This window comes from Aegilops tauschii, chromosome 1 (genome assembly GCF_002575655.3).
Source record: "Aegilops tauschii subsp. strangulata cultivar AL8/78 chromosome 1, Aet v6.0, whole genome shotgun sequence".
Classification (NCBI taxonomy): domain Eukaryota; kingdom Viridiplantae; phylum Streptophyta; class Magnoliopsida; order Poales; family Poaceae; genus Aegilops; species Aegilops tauschii.
In genome coordinates, this window is record NC_053035.3 from 107,992,106 (window position 1) to 108,012,009 (window position 19,904).

Consider the following 19,904-nt stretch of genomic DNA (forward strand, 5'->3'; position numbering starts at 1 on the left):
GAACCAGCAAGGGGCCACCCGGTCCCATAGGTGGTCGCGGATATCCCGCGACATCTTTGGCGCGCTAGGTAGGGGAGCGCTTGCGCGAAGCTGAAAGCGTACGTAGGGCGTCATCTTCATCGTCATCTTCTTCTTCGACGACGCCATCGACCATGGCGCCTAAGAAGAAAAAGTCCGGCCCTTCGGCCCATCCGTCCACCTCGAAGGCTCAGCTGCCCGCGGCATCTGGTGCCACGGAGGATGCGGGGGCGAGTGAGGACATGGACGCTGCTGGGGGTATGGTCGGAGCAGGTGGCCCCGTTGCCACTCCCCCTGCGGCCGACACAGGGGCTGAAGATACCGGAGAGGACAGCATCAGGAATGCCTCGGCGGTCAGGCTCCATGAGCTGCGGGCGAGAGGGTCACTCCGTCTGCACCCTCCCCTCACCGAAGAGCACAACCACAACAACGGTGCTCGGTACGGGGAGAACCATGGCCCTCCGGCCGCCCCTGCCACGGATGAGGTGACCAGGCTGCTGCGCTCGATGGGGCCGCTGACCCTCGAGCACCACCGCCGCGTGACCCCGCTGCCCAGGTGGTCGTCCCATGGCTACGTGGACACGACACCCCCGTTGTCGCCGCCGCTGGCACCGTCAGGAGCCGGGCGACGGTCCGGTCGACGTCATCAACACCTATGCCGACCACCGCCACGGAGGCCATGGCTCGAGTTCAGTTGCTGCTGAGGTTTCTGCCGGCAGCCGAGCAGAAGGATGAATGGCGTGCCACTATCCAGAGCCTGCTCGGCTTCGTCGAGGCTGGGGGCTCACGGCGAGCTGGCCCGCCACGACCTCCCCAAGCGACAGCAACCGCCCGTACTGCTGGCCGTATGGAGGGGGCTGTCCCCACGGTGCAGTCCCCACCATGGCAGCCGATGCGGGTGCAGCAGAACCAAGATGCGACGACGTCTCAATGGCCTCTTCCGACCCTCGAGCACGTCCAAACCAACATAGAGCCCCGTGATAACCCACAAGTATAGGAGATCAATTGTAGCCTCTTTCGATAAGTAAGAGTGTCGAACCCAACGAGGAGCTAAAGGTAGAACAAATATTCCCTCAAGTTCTATCGACCACCGATACAACTCTACGCACGCTTAACGTTCGCTTTACCGAGAACAAGTATGAAACTAGAAGTACTTTGTAGGTGTTGCGGGATAGGTTTGCACGTAAATAAAAACTAGGGGCTGTTTAGATAAAGACACAATAAAGTTAATATAGCGAGTGTGGAAAAGTGGTGGTAGGAGTTGCGAAATTATCCCTAAGCAATTGACTACTTTACTAGACCGATAGCAAGTTTTATGTGGGAGAGGCCACTGCTAGCATGTCATCCCTGACTTGGAATTCTATGCACTTATGATTGGAACTATTAGCAAGCATCCGCAACTACTAATGTTCATTAAGGTAAAACCCAACCATAGCATTAAGATATATTGGTCCCCCTTCAATCCCGTATGCATCAATTTCTATGCTAGGTTGAAGCTTCTGTCACTCTTGCCCTCCAGTACATAGTCTTATCAACATACAACTAACCCTATGGTGTGATCCACGCGTGCGCTCATATGATGGGCACCAAAGGACAGCAACATAACCACAAGCAAATTAAGCCAATCATAGCAATTCACCAATTACCGATAGGACAACGAAAATATACTCAGACATCATAGGATGGCAACACATCATTGGATAATAATATGAAGCATAAAGCACCATGTTCAAGTAGAGGGTACAGCGGGTTGCGGGAGAGTGGACCACTGTAGATAGATGGGGGAAGGTGATGGAGATGTTGGTGAAGATGACGGAGGTGTTGGTGTAGATCGCGGTGATGATGATGGCCTCGGCGGTGTTCCGGCGCCACCGGAAGCGAGGGGGAGAGAACCCCCCTCCTTCTTCTTCTTCCTTGACCTTCTCCCTAGATGGGAGAAGGGTTTCCTCTCTGGTCCATGGTCTCCATGGCGCGGGAGGGGCAAGAGCCCCTCTAAGATTGGATATGTCTCTCTGTCTCTCTCTGTTTCTGTGCTCCCCGATCTGGCCTTTCACCGTTTCTTTTATAACCGGAGATCCGTAACTCCGATTGGGCTGAATTTTGGACACGATCTCTATCCGGAAGTTAGCTTTCTTGCGGCGTAAGAAGGGCTCCAACCGCCTTATGGGGTGGCCACGAGGGTCCAGGGCACGCCTGACCCCCTGGGGCACGCCCCCTGCCTCATGGCCCCCTCGGGCATCGTATCGCGTTGATTCTTCTTCCCAAAAATCACAAATATTCCAAAAAAATCTCCGTCAGTTTTTATCCTGTTTGGACTCCATTTGATATGGATTTTCTGCGAAACAAAAACATGCAACAAACAGGAACCGACACTGGGCACTGGATCAATATGTTAGTCCCAAAAATAGTATAAAAAGTTGCCAAAAGTATGTGAAAGTTGTAGAATATTGGCATGGAACAATCAAAAAGTATAGATACGATAGAGACGTATCACCCCGGAGGACAGGTGGCGGGGGAACGCATGGGTCGCCATGGATTAGCGCCGCGACAACCTCCGGCAGACCGACGGGTGCGGCGGCCTCAACATCGATGAGCCTGCACTCGGTGTTGGCGAGTGCCTACCTTTCGAGGTTGGCTGCCCTGCCTTTACGCGAGAGCTGCAGCAAGTCCGTTGGCCGTCCGTTCGCATGTTCATGCCAGAGATACCTGAGAAGTACGACGGGAGGCTGAACCCGGCAGAGTTCCTGAGCATCTACACCAATGCTGTTCAGGCTGTCGGGGGAAGAGACGAGAAGGTGTTCGCCAACTACTTCCCGTTGGCCCTCAAGTCCAATGTGAGGTCTTAGCTGATGCACCTGCAGGAGAACTCCATTTCGTCATGGGCAGATCTATCGTGGATTTGTCACGGCAGATGTCCTAGTGTGAGGACTTAGTCGTGAGGCCAATGCATCTATGTGGTAGCTTGAGAGGGGTTGATCGGGACGTGAGACGCGAGGCGGATCAACACACAAAGACACGGATTTAGACAGCTTCGGGCCCCGGGAAACATCATCCGGTAACAACCCTACATGTTGTTTGTGGATAGGTCTCATTATCATCACGAGGGAGTCGCCGTAGTTTCGGCTCTCCTAGTTGTGTCTAGCCTTAACCATTATTCAACCTCTCCCCTTGGGGTGCCCTGCCCCTCCTTATATAAGTTGAAGGGGCGGGTTACATGTAGAGTCCAACTCGGATTAAGACATAAACTATTCTGACTTCTCTTCACGGGCTTCTCTCCATGGGCTTCTTAACGTCTTGGGCTTCTTAACTCCAGGCAACTCATTTTCATGGCTAAGTACTTGCCGGGTCATAACTGTCTGCCGGCTTATAATCTGGCTTATAACTGTCCACCGGCTTACAATTTGGCTTATAATCCAAGCTTATAACTATCCGCCGGCTTACAATTTGGCTTATAATCTGGCTTATAACTGTCCGCCGGCTTACAATCTGGCTTAGAACTGTCCGCCGGCTTACAATCTGGCTTATAATCTGCCTTGTCATCAATGAAATACCAAGTCCCGGCCAGGTCATATCTCCGGTCGGGTCATACCGCGGGGTATATCCCTAACATTAGCCCCCAGTTTAATTTGGATTTATCCATGTTAAGCTGATCCTTCAACATAAACACAAGAACAAATTTGACAGGTTGTGCTCCGGGTTAAATATTCTTGTAAACCGGCACCTGATCATTCTTAAGTCCTTGTCATTTCCTTCTTCTAGAAAATCCGGGTCAATAGGCCAGCTTCATAATCAATTTGCTGACATTGGTTTCTCACAAAAAATATTGTGAAGAATAATTCATTTGATTCAGCTTCCAATGCTCTAACTTGATAAAAATATTGGTCTTGAAATACTCATCTGATTTTCAGCCGGTTTAAAGATGTAGAGCTTGCCGAGTTATAATTGCCAAAACTGCCGGTTTGTAAATATTGATGGCACCATTGCTAACACCAAACTTCAAAGTGTACCTCCCTTATATGCATATCACCTGTAGCCCCCAAGTCTTAAGAAGGGAGAGTAGTAACAACTTGAGACTTGCTTCAATATAAATTTCACAAGCTTGAAGAAATCCAGGTGGTTCAGTCACTAGTCATAAACTGAATATTCCATATATGTAGCCCCCAAGTGCCGGGTTGTCATGCTTGCAGCAACCTGGGACTTGTAATTGCCTTATGCTCATAAAAACTTCAACCAGTGTAGCCCCCAAGGGCCGGGTCATTATGCAATAATGAGCTGGGACTTTGCAGATATGATCATGTAGACTTGAGCAGCAACGTGTAGCCCCCAAGGGCCAGCTCAGTAAGATAATACTGAGCTGGGACTTTATATATACTTCATTGAAAATAACATCATATGATGTAACCCTCACCATGGGGCTTGAACCCACTTCCACAAGGTTAAGAGCCTTGTTCTTCTACCAACTGAGAAATGGACCCTTCAATATAATGGATTAAGGCTTGTTTACTTTGAATTTTTTAAGGAGCAATTGGTAGCCCCCAAGGGCCGCCTCATTACGATGTAATGAGTCGGGTCTTCAATAAAGAGAGCAAAAAATGACTTTGCATTAGCCCCCAAGTGCCATGGTGCATGCTGGCGGTGACATGGGACTTGCATATTTGATGTAATCTCAACTTGGATAATGTAGCCCCCAACTGTCGGGTCGTAAGCCTGCAGCGACTCGGGACTATTCCTTTCATTGTAGAATAAATCATATCCTTTGATAAATAATAGCCATTGCGCTGAAGCGACTTTGAAAACCTTAATCATAATACTGGTTATTGATAACCATAATAAAAATCCAGCCATGTTGGCTATTCAAGATTTGAATAATATAATCTGGTTTGAAAACCGGTTCCTGCACACAAACAAATCATAAGTGCCCTGGCGGTTTACCGCGGGGCGGATCATGATGCCCAGTATAAATCCACCGGTGACCATAGAAATCCATAACCAGGGTAAGGGGTAATATCCCAAATATGAGACATAATCAGGGCTGCTTGGCCCGACTTGTAAAATCCGTATGGTGAGAAAAAGGAGTGATATAAATCCAAGATAAATAAAATCCATAAAAAACGAGGCAGCTATAAATCTCCAAAACCAAATTTCAACATAAAACTTCAATGAAACTAGCATGATAGCCACTGGAGTATCCTCGCTTTCCATAAGCCGGCTCTCACATGACCCAATCGATGTTTTAACCTGGATAAGTTCAGGGTCTTGTTTAAAGATTGACTTATCGAGAGTACACAAGGTCGGAGTAGCATCATGCAAACAAGCAGGTTTAACCAAGTTTCAATGAAGGCAGCTTAATAGCCTAGATTCATCCTCGCTATCCGTAAGCCGTGCCCTCACATGACAAACCGGCGTTTAAACCTTAACGAGTTCAGGGTCTTGTTTAAAAGATTGACTGTTAAGAGTTCAGCGGGTCAATCAGGATTACCTGATGGAGAGGCATCTGGCATACAGGCAAGATAACCCGGAAGGGTTACGTCCTCTTTGGTGAATACACCTATGTTTGAACAAGATAACCCAGTCAAGAGGGTAGTAACGCTATGTTCTCTTTGGTGAATACACCTATGTTTGAACAGGAAGCCCCCAAGTGACATATTCGTGAGCTGTGCTCACTGGGTACCTATGTTTGAGTTGTGCTGTGCATCCAACTCTCTTTGGTCCCTATAATTTTTCTGAGAACTCGAACTTGCGAGAGATTAATTATTTTAAACCGAGACTTTAAACTGGATATTTAGAGCTTCAAAGCTTTATGGGAGAGAGATGTCTCTTGAGCTGGATTTTAAACCGGAATCTTCATTTTGAGCCAGAAATTTTCTGACGGCCTTTAAATTTTCATCAATATGGTAGCAGCCTCTAGGACCGGGTTATCTTCCCCTTCAACGTCCTGGGGTTCTTGAATTTGCTGAAACTAGCAAGACTTGCTGAGTCATATGATTGTAGCCCCTGAGTCTTAAGACGACTCGAGGAGTTGGTTTGAGATTCTTCATATTTTGACCATAGCATAAGAGGTGTATTATTGGCGTTTGATAACACGATGTGAATCCACAGAAGATTGAGATGACTGCAGCGGGTTATAAATGATCACGTATGAGCTGTGTCATCTGATATGTCTCCAACGTATCTATAATTTTTGATTGTTCCATGCTATATTATATTCTGTTTTGGACATTAATGGGCTTTATTATACACTTTTATATTATTTTTGGGACTAACCTATTAACCGGAGGCCCAGCCCAGAATTGCTGTTTTTTTGCCTATTTCAGAGTTTCACAGAAAAAGAATATCAAACAGAGTCCAAACGGAATGAAACCTTCGGGAACGTGATTTTCGGAACGAACGTGATCTAGAGGACTTGGACCCTACGTCAAGACATCAACCAGGAAGGCACAAGGTAGGGGGCGCGCCTACCCCCTTGGGCGCGCCCTCCACCCTCGTGGGGCCCACGTTGCTCCACTAACGTACTTCTTCCTCCTATATATACCTACGTACCCCCAAACTACCAGATACGGAGCCAAAAACCTAATTCCACCGCCGCAACCTTCTGTACCCGTGAGATCCCATCTTGGGGCCTTTTCCGGAGCTCCGCCGGAGGGGGCATCGATCACGGAGGGCTTCTACATCAACACCATAGCCTCTCCGATGATGTGTGATGAGTTTACCTCAGACCTTCGGGTCCATAGTTATTAGCTAGATGGCTTCTTCTCTCTTTTTGGATCTCAATACAATGTTCTCCCCCTCTCTTGTGGAGATCTATTCGATGTAATCTTCTTTTGCGGTGTGTTTGTTGAGTCCGATGAATTGTGGGTTTATGATCAAGTTTATCTATGAACTTTGAATCTTCTCTGAATTCTTTTATGTATGATTGGTTATCTTTGCAAGTCTCTTCGAATTATCAGTTTGGTTTGGCCTACTAGATTGATCTTTCTTGCAATGGGAGAAGTGCTTAGCTTTGGGTTCAATCTAGCGGTGTCCTTTCCCAGTGACAGTAGGGGCAGCAAGGCACGTATTGTATTGTTGCCATCGAGGATAACAAGATGGGGTTTATTTCATATTGCATGAGTTTATCCCTCTACATCATGTCATCTTACTTAAAGCGTTACTCTATTCTTTTGAACTTAATACTCTAGATGCATGCTGGATAGCGGTCGATGTGGGGAGTAATAGTAGTAGATGCATGCAGGAGTCGGTCTACTTGTCGCGGACGTGATGCCTATATACATGATCATACCTAGATATTCTCATAACTATGCTCAATTATGTCAATTGCTCAACAGTAATTTGTTTACCCACCGTAATACTTATGCTCTCGAGAGAAGCCACTAGTGAAACCTATGGCCCCCGGGTCTATTTTCCATCATATTAACCTCCCGACAACAAGCTATTTCTGGCGCCGTTTTTATTTTGCTTTCTTTACTTTGCATCTTTATCATAAAAATACCAAAAATATTATCTTATCATATCTATCAGATCTCACTTTCGTAAGTGACCGTGAAGGGATTGACAACCCCTTTATTGCGTTGGTTGCGAGGATTTTATTTGTTTGTGTAGGTGCGAGGGACTCGTGCGTGGCCTCCTACTGGATTGATACCTTGGTTCTCATAAACTAAGGGAAATACTTACGCTGCTTTACTGCATCACCCTTTCCTCTTCAAGGGAAAACCAACGCAGTGCTCAAGAGGTAGCAAGAAGGATTTCTGGCGCCGTTGCCGGGGAGTCTACGCAAAAGTCAACATACCAAGTACCCATCACAAACCCTTATCTCCCGCATTACATTATTTGCCATTTGCCTCTCGTTTTCCTCTCCCCCACTTCACCCTTGCCTTTTTATTCGCCCTCTCTCTTTTCCGTTCGCCTCTTTTTCGCTTGCTTCTTGTTTGCTCATGTGTTGGATTGCTTGCTTGTCACGATGGCTCAAGATAATACCAAATTGTGTGACTTTACCAATACCAACAACAATGATTTCCTTAGCACTCCGATTTCTCCTCTTACCGATATAGAATCTTGTGAAATTAATGTTGCTTTGTTGAATCTTGTCATGAAAGATCAATTCGCCGGCCTTCCTAGTGAAGATGCCGCTACCCATCTAAATAGCTTCGTTGATTTGTGTGATATGCAAAAGAAGAAAGATGTGGACAATGATATTGTTAAATTGAAGCTATTTCCTTTTTCACTTAGAGATCGTGCTAAAGCTTGGTTTTCGTCTTTGCCTAAAAATAGTATTGATTCTTGGAATAAGTGCAAAGATGCTTTTATCTCTAAGTATTTTCCTGCCGCTAAGATCATCTCTCTTAGAAACGATATTATGAATTTTAAGCAACTTGATCATGAACATGTTGCACAAGCTTGGGAGAGGATGAAATTAATGATACGTAATTTCCCTACTCATGGTTTGAATTTGTGGATGATTATACAAAAAATTTATGCCGGATTGAACTTTGCTTCTATAAATCTTTTAGATTCGGACGCGGGAGGCACTTTTATGGAAATCACTTTAGGATAAGCTACTAAACTCCTAGATAATATTATGGTTAATTATTCTCAATGGCACACCGAAAGATCCACTAATAAAAAAGTGCATGCGATAGAAGAAATTAATGTTTTGAGTGGAAAGATGGATGAACTTATAAAATTATTTGCTAATAAAAGTGTTTCTTATGATCCTAATGATATGCCTTTGTCTACTTTGATTGAGAATAATAATGAATCTATGGATGTGAATTTTGTTGGTAGGAATAATTTTGGTAACAACGCGTATAGAGGAAACTTTAATCCTAGGCTGTATCCTAGTAAATCCTCTAATAATTATGGTAATTCCTACAACAATTCTTATGGAAATTTTAATAAGATGCCTTCTTAATTTGAGACTAGTGTTAAGGAGTTTATGAATCCGCAAAAGAATTTCAATGCTTTGCTTGAAGAAAAATTGCTTAAAGTTGATGAATTAGCTAGGAACGTTGATAGAATTTCTCTTCATGTTGATTCTTTGAAACTTAGATCTATTTCTCCTAAGCATGATATCAATGAGTCTCTCAAGTCCATGAGAATTTCCATTGATGAGTGCAAAGAAAGAACCGCTAGGATGCGTGCTAAGAAAGATTGTTTTGTGAAAGCGTGTTCTTCTAGTTTTTATGAAAATAAAGATGAAGATCTAAAAGTTATTGATGTGTCCCCTATTAAATCTTTGTTTTGCAATATGAATCTTGATAATGATGGGACTGAATATGATCCACCTTTACCTAGAAGGCGTTCCAAAAATTCGGAGTTTTTAGATCTTGATGCAAAAATTGGTAAAAGCGGGATTGAAGAGATCAAAACTCTAGATATTAGTGAACCCACTATTTTGGATTTCAAGGAATTTAATTATGATAATTGCTCTTTGATAGATTGTATTTCCTTGTTGCAATCCGTGCTAAATTCTCCACATGCTTATAGTCAAAATAAAGCCTTTACCAAACATATCGTTGATGCTTTGATGCAATCTTATGAGGAAAAACTTGAGTTGGAAGTTTCTATCCCTAGGAAACTTTATGATGAGTGGGAACCTACTATTAAAATTAAAATTAAAGATCATGAATGCTATGCTTTGTGTGATTTGGGTGCTAGTGTTTCTACGATTCCAAAAACTTTGTGTGATTTGTTAGGTTTCCGCGAATTTGATGATTGCTCTTTAAACTTGCACCTTGTGGATTCCACCATTAAGAAACCTATGAGAAGAATTAATGATGTTCTTATTGTTGCAAATAAGAATTATGTGCCCGTAGATTTTATTGTTCTTGATATAGATTGCAATCCTTCATGTCCTATTATTCTTGGTAGACCTTTCCTTAGAACGATTGGTGCGATTATTGATATGAAGGAAGGGAATATTAGATTCCAATTTCCGTTAAGGAAAGGCATGGAACACTTCCCTAGAAAAGAAAATAAAATTACCTTATGAATCTATTATGAGGGCCACTTATAGATTGCCTACCAAAGATGGCAATACCTAGATCTATCCTTGCTTTTATGCCTAGCTAGGGGCGTTAAACGATAGCGCTTGTTGGGAGGCAACCCAATTTTATTTTTAGTTTTTTGCTTTTTGCTTATGTTTAGGAATAAATATTTGATCTAGCCTCTGGTTAGATGTGTTTTTATGTTTTAATTAGTGTTTGTGCCAAGTTTAACCTATAGGATCTTCTTGGATGATAGTTATTTGATCTTGCTGGAAATTCCAGAAACTTTCTGTTCACGAAAATAATTGTTAAAAATCACCAGAACGTGATAAAATATTTATTCCAATTGCTGCTGATCAATAAACAAATTGTCTAGGTCTTCCTATGTTTTCTGAATTTTTGGAGTTCCAGAAGTTTGCTTTAGTTACAGCTTACTACAGACTGTTCTGTTTTTGACAGATTCTGTTTTTCGTGTGTTGTTTGCTTATTTTGATGAATCTATGGCTAATAAAATAGTTTATAAACCATATAGAAGTTTGAATACAGTAGGTTTAACACCAATATAAATAAAGAATGAGTTCATTACAGTACCTTGAAGTGGTGTTTTGTTTTCTTTCGCTAACGGAGCTCACGAGATTTTCTGCTGAGTTTTGTGTTGTGAAGTTTTCAAGTTTTGGGTAAAAGATTTGATGGATTATAGAACAAGGAGTGGCAAGAGCCTAAGCTTGGGGATGCCCATGGCACCCAAGATAATCTAAGGACACCTAAAAGCCAAAGCTTGGGGATGCCCCGGAAGGCATCCCCTCTTTCGTCTACTTCCATCGGTAACTTTACTTGGAGCTATATTTTTATTCACCACATGATATGTGTTTTGCTTGGAGCGTCTTGTATTATTTGAGTCTTTGTTTGTTAGTTATCCACCATCATCCTTGCTGTACACACCTTTTGAGAGAGACACACATGATTCGGAAATTGTTAGAATACTCTATGTGCTTCACTTATATCTTTTGAGTTATATAGTTTTTGCTCTAGTGCTTCACTTATATATTTTAGAGCACGGTGGTGGATTTGTTTTATAGAAAATATTGTTCTCTCATGCGTCACTTAGATTATTTTTAGAGTCCTACAAAACAGCATGGTAATTTGCTTTAATTAAGATAGGCATTCAAGATTAGTAAAAAAATTCTTATGAGTGTGTTGAATACTATGAGAAGTTAGATACTTGATAATTGTTTTAAGATATGGAGATGGTGATATTAGAGTCATGCTAGTTGAGTAGTTGTGAATTTGAGAAATACTTGTGTTAAAGTTTGTGATTCCCGTAGCATGCACGTATGGTGAACTGTTATGTGATGAAGTCGGAGCATGATTTATTTATTGATTGTCTTCCTTATGAGTGGCGGTCGGGGACGAGCGATGGTCTTTTCCTACCAATCTATCCCCCTAGGAGCATGCGCGTAATACTTTGCTTTGATAACTTGTAGATTTTTGCAATAAGTATATGAGTTCTTTATGACTAATGTTGAGTCCATGGATTATACGCACTTTTCTTCCTTCCACCATTGCTAGCCTCTCTAATACCGCGCACTTTTCGCCGGTATCATACACCCACCATATACCTTCCTCAAAACAGCCACCATACCTACCTACCATGGCATTTCCATAGCCATTCCGAGATATATTGCCATGCAACTTACCACCGTTCCGTTTACTATGACACGCTCCATCATTGTCATATTGCCTCGCATGATCATGTAGTTGACATCGTATTTGTGGCAAAGCCACCATTCATAATTCTTTCATACATGTCACTCTTGATTCATTGCATATCCCGGTATACCGCCGGAGGCATTCACATAGAGTCATATTTTGTTCTAAGTATTGAGTTGTAATTGTTAAGTTGTAAGTAAATAAAAGTGTGATGATCATCATTTTTTAGAGCATTGTCCCAAGTGAGGAAAGGATGATGGAGACTATGATTCCCCCACAAGTCGGGATGAGACTCCAGACTAAAAAAATAGGCCAAAAAAAGAGAGAAAAGGCCCAAATAAAAAAATGAGAGAAAAAGAGAGAAGGGACAATGTTACTATCCTTTTACCACACTTGTGCTTCAAAGTAGCACCATGATCTTCATCATAGAGAGTCTCCTATGATATCACTTTCATATAATAGTGGGGAATTTTCATTATAGAACTTGGCTTGTATATTCCAACGATGGGCTTCCTCAAAATGCCCTAGGTCTTCGTGAGCAAGCGAGTTGGATGCACACCCCCTTAGTTCCTTTTGTTGAGCTTCCATATACTTATAGCTCTAGTGCATCCGTTGCATGGCAATCCCTACTCACTCACATTGATATCTATTAAGGGGCACCTCCATAGCCCTTTGATATGCCTAGTTGATGTGCGACTATCTTCTCCTTTTTGTCTTCTCCACAACCACCATTCTATTCCGCATATAGTGCTATGTCCATGGCTCACGCTCATGTATTGCGTGAAGATTGAAAGAGTTTGAGAACATCAAAAGTATGAAACAATTGCTTGGCTTGTCATCGGGGTTGTGCATGATTTAAATACTTTGTGTGGTGAAGATAGAGCATAGCCAGACTATATGATTTTGTAGGGATAACTTTCTTTGGCCATGTTATTTTGATAAGACATAATTGCTTAGTTAGTATGCTTGAAGTATTATTATTTTTATGTCAATATTAAACTTTTGTCTTGAATCTTTCAGATCTGAATATTCATACCATAATTAAGAGAATTACATTGAAATTATGCCAACTAGCATTCCACATCAAAAAATTCTATTTTTTTTATCATTTACCTACTCGAGGACGAGCAGGAATTAAGCTTGGGGATGCTTGATACGTCTCCAACGTATCTATAATTTTTGATTATTCCATGCTATATTATATTCTGTTTTGGACATTAATGGGCTTTATTATACACTTTTATATTATTTTTGAGACTAACCTATTAACCGGAGGCCCAGCCCGGAATTATTGTTTTTTTGCCCATTTCAGAGTTTCGCAGAAAAAGAATATGAAACGGAGTCCAAACGGAATGAAACCTTCGGGAACGTGATTTTTGGAACGAACGTGATCCAGAGGACTTGGACCCTGCGTCAAGACATCAACCAGGAATGCACGAGGTAGGGGGCACGCCTACCCCCCTAGGCGCGCCCTCCACCCTCGTGGGGCCCATGTTGCTCCACCGACGTACTTCTTCCTCCTATATATACCTACGTTCCCCCAAACTACCAGATACGGAGCCAAAAACCTAATTCCACCGCCGCAACCTTCTGTACCCGTGAGATCCCATCTTGGGGCCTTTTCCGGAGCTCCACCGGAGGGGGCATCGATCACGGAGGGCTTCTACATCAACACCATAGCCTCTCCGATGATGTGTGAGTAGTTTACCTCAGACCTTCGGGTCCATAGTTATTAGCTAGATGGCTTCTTCTCTCTTTTTGGATCTCAATACAATGTTCTCCCCCTCTCTTGTGGAGATCTATTTGATGTAATCTTCTTTTGCAGTGTGTTTGTTGAGACTGATGAATTGTGGGTTTATGATCAAGTTTATCTATGAACAATATTTGAATCTTCTCTGAATTCTTTTATGTATGATTGGTTATCTTTGCAAGTCTCTTTGAATTATCAGTTTGGTTTGGCCTACTAGATTGATCTTTATTGCAATGGGAGAAGTGCTTAGCTTTGGGTTCAATCTTGTTGTGTCCTTTCCCAGTGACAGTAGGGGCAGCAAGGCACGTATTGTATTGTTGCCATCGAGGATAACAAGATGGAGTTTATTTCATATTGCATGAGTTTATCCCTCTACATCATGTCATCTTACTTAAAGCGTTACTCCGTTCTTTTGAACTTAATACTCTAGATGCATGCTGGATAGCGGTCGATGTGTGGAGTAATAGTAGTAGATGCAGGCAGGAGTCGGTCTACTTGTCGCGGACGTGATGCCTATATACATGATCATACCTAGATATTCTCATAACTATGCTCAATTATGTCAATTGCTCAACAGTAATTTGTTTACCCACCGTAATACTTATGCTCTTGAGAGAAGCCACTAGTGAAACCTATGGCCCCCGGGTCTATTTTCCATCATATTAATCTCCCGACAACAAGCTATTTCTGGTGCCGTTTTTATTTTGCTTTCTTTACTTTGCATCTTTATCATAAAAATACCAAAAATATTATGTTATCATATCTATCAGATCTCACTTTCGTAAGTGACCATGAAGGGATTGACAACCCCTTTAGTGTGTTGGTTGCGCAGATTTTATTTGTTTGTGTAGGTGCGAGGGACTCGTGCGTGGCCTCCTACTGGATTGATACCTTGGTTCTCAAAAACTGAGGGAAATACTTACGCTGCTTTACTGCATCACCCTTTCCTCTTCAAGGGAAAACCAATGCAGTGCTCAAGAGGTAGCATCATCAACTCGGCCAATGGTTCATCCCAACTGGCTATTTTGAAGTTAACCAAACTATAGTGGCGGCGACTTGTGCACCTGCTCATTGAGCCATCTAGTGCAGACGGTGGCTGATAATATATAGTAATTAGCCTTCAAATTGTTGGAAGAAAAAACCGGGCTACCCGAGGAGTGACTTGCTTGCACTCAATAAACAGCTCATGCAGACAGTGCAGCTCCAATGTGTTGATATACACCAAACCGCGGAGGCGGACGGTAAAGACGACTGTTGTCATTAGAGTCAGTACGGACGCAGGCAAGTCGCCACCGCTCTTGCAGTAAGTAATTGCTCTGCATAAACAATATCACAAGCCGGAGTAATTTGGCTTTCTAATAAAAAATATATCAACAAAAATTGATTGGACAGATTTCACCTTGATTTGTACGGTCGACAGATGATATGTATATAGGGTGCGTGCCCTCCAAGGCTGTTGTCTTCATGCAGATATTGCCAAGGAGCAATAATAATACTTGCTTGCCAAGAGTGCTTTCGAGCCTTGTCAAATTGTGTTTAAAGAATGCTCATGCATTTTTAGCACCCTTCCGCTTTACTTTTCCTCACGCGTGGCGCTGCTGAGTAGTTATTGACCATCGACCAGCAGTAGAGTAGTACTCCCTCTGAAAACCTCCTTGGTGAGTGCTGTAAAGAACATCTGATCACACAATGTGCAAGAACTGCAGTCACAAGCACCGCGGTGGCTGCGGACGCGACGACGACGACCGTCGGACCGGTGCGAAGCTGAACGAGGGACGGCCTGAGAACGGCAGCGGCTTGCGGCGGAGGTGAGCTGCTCAGCCGGGCTGGCTCAGTACGGATGCGGGTGAAGAGGCCTACAGTGAGTCAGGTCAACAGCAATGGTAGCTCAGCAGGAGGTGAGGCCGCAGTGGTTGAATCCGCTCGAGGTGCAGCCGCTCACACATGGGTGCGAAGCAAGCGGTCTTGAAACAAGCCCGCGACCCGGTGACTCTGCAATGTCGGTGACTTTGGAAACGTGGCAGGAAACATCCGGTAACTCAAGGCAAAAAATACGTGACAGCAACGGTGGCTCAAGGCCATGGCAGAGACAGCCGGCGATTGATTTGACCACGGCCGCGGCTTGTCAAGGCGATGGCGGCTTGGCGGTAGTGGCTCTCCCGCTGCGATGGCGGCTCTTTCGCCGCAGAGACAGCAACAGCTTTAGGCGATGCAGGCCCGTGCGTAGTAGAGATGGTTCAGAGTGGCAATGGCGGCTCAGCAGAGCGAGGCTCATCGGCAACCCACCGGTGACCTCTTGGTGAAGACAAACGACAGGTCGCAACAGCAGCCAGCTACTCACCACGAGGCCTGTCAGGCCCACTACAACCCCAGGCTCTCTCCTCGTCAAGCATACGGTCTCGGGCGTGGGCCGTCCCGCCGGGCGAAGGAAGCCCAACCCGCGGAACCAAGGCCCAGAGTGGGTGTGACCGAGCGGAGGCACCAACTACTTAAGGGCACACGCGCAGAAGGCCAACCCATCCAGTGGATCACGGCACCCGGCGGCGGCGGCTCCCTGTTCCTCTCCCGATCCCCTTTCCATTCGTGTACCTCTCCTTGTAATCGCTACCAGATACTCGAATTCGTGAGCAAAGTGTAATAGATTGTGTGGTTACTACCTGGGTGCTAACATCTGGTATTCAGAGCCTTGGATTTGAGGCTGGCGCACCTCATCGAGACGCGGCGGCAAAAATCGATCAGGGATCGAATCAGCGACATGGATCCCGCCTTCAAGGAATATTTCGACAAGTTGACCTCCTCGTTGGACGGAATCCACGCGGATATCCGTTCGACGGCGGCCAAATTGGAGGATCTGGTCGCCTGGCGCCCGGAGCTGGAACGGCGCGTCGACCGGCTCTCCACCGCGGTCGCCGAACTCCAACAGGCGTGATCCGCGGCAGAGGAAGAGCAGGCGCTCGTGCCCAAGGCTGCTCTGACAATCGTTCCCCTGCGCGACCCGACGGACGACAACAAGGGTCCGGAGGGCGGCGTCGCATCAGGGCCGATCGGCCACGACATCGACATCCTACCGCGGGGTCTGGCACCGGCGTTCGCGTCGGTGTCCACCCCGGCCAACGGTCAGTTCGCTCCCATGTCCCCCGCACCTTTGCCCTCTCCTTATGCACATGCAAGCCAGTTGCTCGCGGGGATCGGCCAGACGCACCCATCCATTGCGTTTCCCCAATTTTCTGGCGAGAACCCACGCCTCTGGAAGACGTTGTGCGAGCAGTACTTTCACATGTTCGCGATTCAGGATAATTTCTGGGTTCCCATGGCCACGCTCAACTTCTCGGGCACGGCTGCAGTGTGGCTGCAGTTGATTCAGAAGAAACTCTCTGAATTCGACTGGAAATCATTCTCTACCTTGTTGTGCACTCGTTTTGGCCGAGATCGCCATCAACTCCTCATCCGCCAATTTTACACGCTTGCACAAACAACCACTGTGGCAGACTACATCGAACGATTTGAGCAAATTATCAATCATTTGTCTGCTTACTCTGATTCAATTCATCCTTATTATTACCTCACTCGTTTTGTGGAGGGACTTCGGGCGGACATACGGGCGATTGTGCTGGTGCAACGACCGCCTGATCTGGACAAGGCGTGTGCACTAGCACTACTGCGAGAGGAAGTGGCGGACGGCGGCACCTGGGAGCGGTCTCGTCAACCCACCACGGCTCGGGCGGCGGACCTGGCGACGCCGGCGCACGCGGGTGTGCCCATGCCGCTCCCGCCCCCTCCTCCACAGGGGCGGCCTCCTACGACATCGGCCGCGCCCGAGCGCCGGACCAACGACACCAACCACGGTGACAACTCCAAGATCAAGGCATTGCGCGAGTACCGGCGAGCATGTGGCCTTTGCTTCAAGTGTGGCCAGCGCTGGGGGCAGGACCACACTTGCCCCACGAGCGTGCAGCTTCATGTCGTCGAAGAGCTGCCGGAGCTCTTCGGCATGGAGGGGAGCGAGGAGCTTCCAAGCGGCCCAACCAAAATGGTGATGGCAATTTCGCGGCAAGCTCTCACGTGTGGCACTCCTCCAAAAGCCGTTAAACTCCAAGCATGGCTCCAAGGCCGCGCTATTCTCCTCTTGGTGGATTCCGGCAGTTCAACCTCCTTCATCGACGCGCAATTGGCAGCCTCGCTGTCCGGAGTTGTACATCTCAACCGTCCTTGTCGAGTCAAGGTGGCTGATGGGGGGGAGCTCTGCTGTGTGTCTCACATACCCAAGTGCCGCTGGTCCATTCAGGAGCAGGAGTTCAGCACAGACATGAAAATCCTTCCGTTGGGGGTTTATGATGCCATTTTGGGCATGGACTGGCTCGAAGAGCACAGCCCCATGAATGTGGATTGGCGCGGCAAGCAGCTCTGGATCACCACTCCGACAGGGACAGTGCACCTTCAGGGCCAGATTGAGGGGGTTACGAGCTGCACGGAGATCAATAGTCTGCAATTGCAATGCATGCAACATCAGGGAGAAGTGGCACAGGTCGAGCAGCTGTACCAGGTCTGCGAGTCGGATGAGATCTTCACCCCAACCCCAGGCAACATCCAGCCGGTGATTGATCAATTCAAGGACATCTTTGAGGAACCCAAAGGTTTACCGCCAAGGCGCGCGTGTGATCACCGCATCCCACTCATGCCAGGAGCGCAACCGGTGAATCTGAGGCCTTACCGTTACAAACCAAAGCACAAGTCAGAGATTGAGAAGAAAGTTAAAGAGCTGTTGGATCAAGGAGTCATTCAGAAGAGTCACAACCCCTTCTCGTCACCGGCGATTCTGGTCAAGAAGAAAGATGGAACATGGCGGCTTTGCATCGATTACCGCCTCTTGAACGCTATGACAGTGGTGGGCAAGTACCCGGTGCCGGTGATCGAGGAGCTATTGGACAAGTTGCATGGTGCTCGATGGTTCTCAAAACTGGATTTACGTGCAGGCTACCACCAAATTTGCCTGGCAGAGGGGGAGGAGTACAAGACGGCCTTTCAAACCCATACAGGTCATTTCGAGTTCTTGGTGGTCTCGTTCGGGTTGGCTGGAGCTCCGGGCACCTTCAATGGGGGTATGCCAGAAACCTTACACCCTCTTATCAGAGAGTGTGTGCTGGCGTTCTTCGACAACATCCTTGTCTTTAGCAAAACCCTACAAGATCATGTTCAGCATCTGCAGCAGGTGTTCAATCTGCTCCGGCGTGACCAATGGAAGGTGAAGATGAGCAAATGTGCCTTTGGTCAGCACCGCATATCGTACCTGGGGCACGTCATCAGCGCAGAGGGGGTTGCCACACATCCTACCAAGATTCAGGCCGTTCGCGGCTGGCCAACGCCAGCAAATGTCAAGGAAGTCCGTCATTTTTTGGGTTTAGCTGGTTACTACCGGCGATTCGTGCGATAGTTTGGGATGCTGGATAGACCTCTGTTCAATCTATTGAAGAAAGGCTCTCCGTTCGTCTGGACGGATAACACCGAGCAGAGCTTTCAGGTGCTCAAGCAGGGTTTAATCTCGGCTCCGGTGCTCGCACTACCTAATTTCCAGAAGCCATTCACAATCGAGACGGATGCTTGTGACGTGGGCATCGGGGCAATCTTACAGCAAGAGGGGCATCCAATTGCTTTCATGAGCAAATCGCTTTGTCAGAAATACCGCGGACTGTCCACATATGAGAAGGAGTACCTCGCAATCATCCCGGCAGTCGATCAATGGCGCCCTTACTTGCAGTCAGCAGAATTTGTGATCAAGACTGATCAATGCAGCTTGGTGCACTTACAAGAGCAACGGCTAGTCACCCCACGGCAGCAGCGAGCCTTTACTAAACTCCTCGGGTTGCAGTACCGCATCGTCTAGAACAAAGGATCGGAGAACGGGGCTGCGGATGCTCTTTCTCGGCTGCCCAAAGCAGAAACACTGTTTGGGATCTCCACTTGTCAACCAGCGTGGTTGGAAGATGTGCTCGCAAGCTACAACTGCAATCCGCACTCTCAGAAGCTGTTGGAACAGCTGGCAATCAGACCTGACCCGAAGAAGTGCTTCACCCTGGCACAGGGCATCATCCGTTTCAGAGATCGCATATGGCTGGGAGGCAGCACTGAGCTACAGCAAAAAATTATGGCAGCTTTCCATGACAGCCCCGTCGGAGGACACTCTGGGTTTCCAGTGACTTACAAGCGTATCCGCAGGTTATTTGCTTGGCCCAAGATGAAGACGCACATTGAGCAATATGTCAAGTGTTGCCAGATATGTCAACAAGCCAAAACGGAGAGAGTGGCATCACCAGGGCTGCTGCAACCTCTTCCTGTTCCACAGGCTTCGTGGGATATGATAACAATGGACTTCATCGATGGATTGCTGCAATTAGGTCAGCACAACTGCATCTGGGTTTTGGTCGACCGGATGACCAAGTTCGCTC

The 19,904-nt window shown here is 46.1% G+C and overlaps 1 protein-coding gene across 1 annotated transcript; it reads left to right on the forward strand.

Moving 5' to 3' along the window:
• The first annotated feature begins 260 nt into the window (after positions 1-260).
• LOC109751027 (uncharacterized) lies at positions 261-19,342 on the forward strand. Its single transcript, XM_040397528.1, has 5 exons — positions 261-631; positions 15,168-15,269; positions 16,144-16,286; positions 16,401-18,841; positions 18,932-19,342. The coding sequence occupies exons 1-5, from the start codon at positions 261-263 to the stop codon at positions 19,340-19,342; spliced, it is 3,468 nt and encodes a 1,155-aa protein (XP_040253462.1).
• The last annotated feature ends 562 nt before the right edge of the window (positions 19,343-19,904 follow it).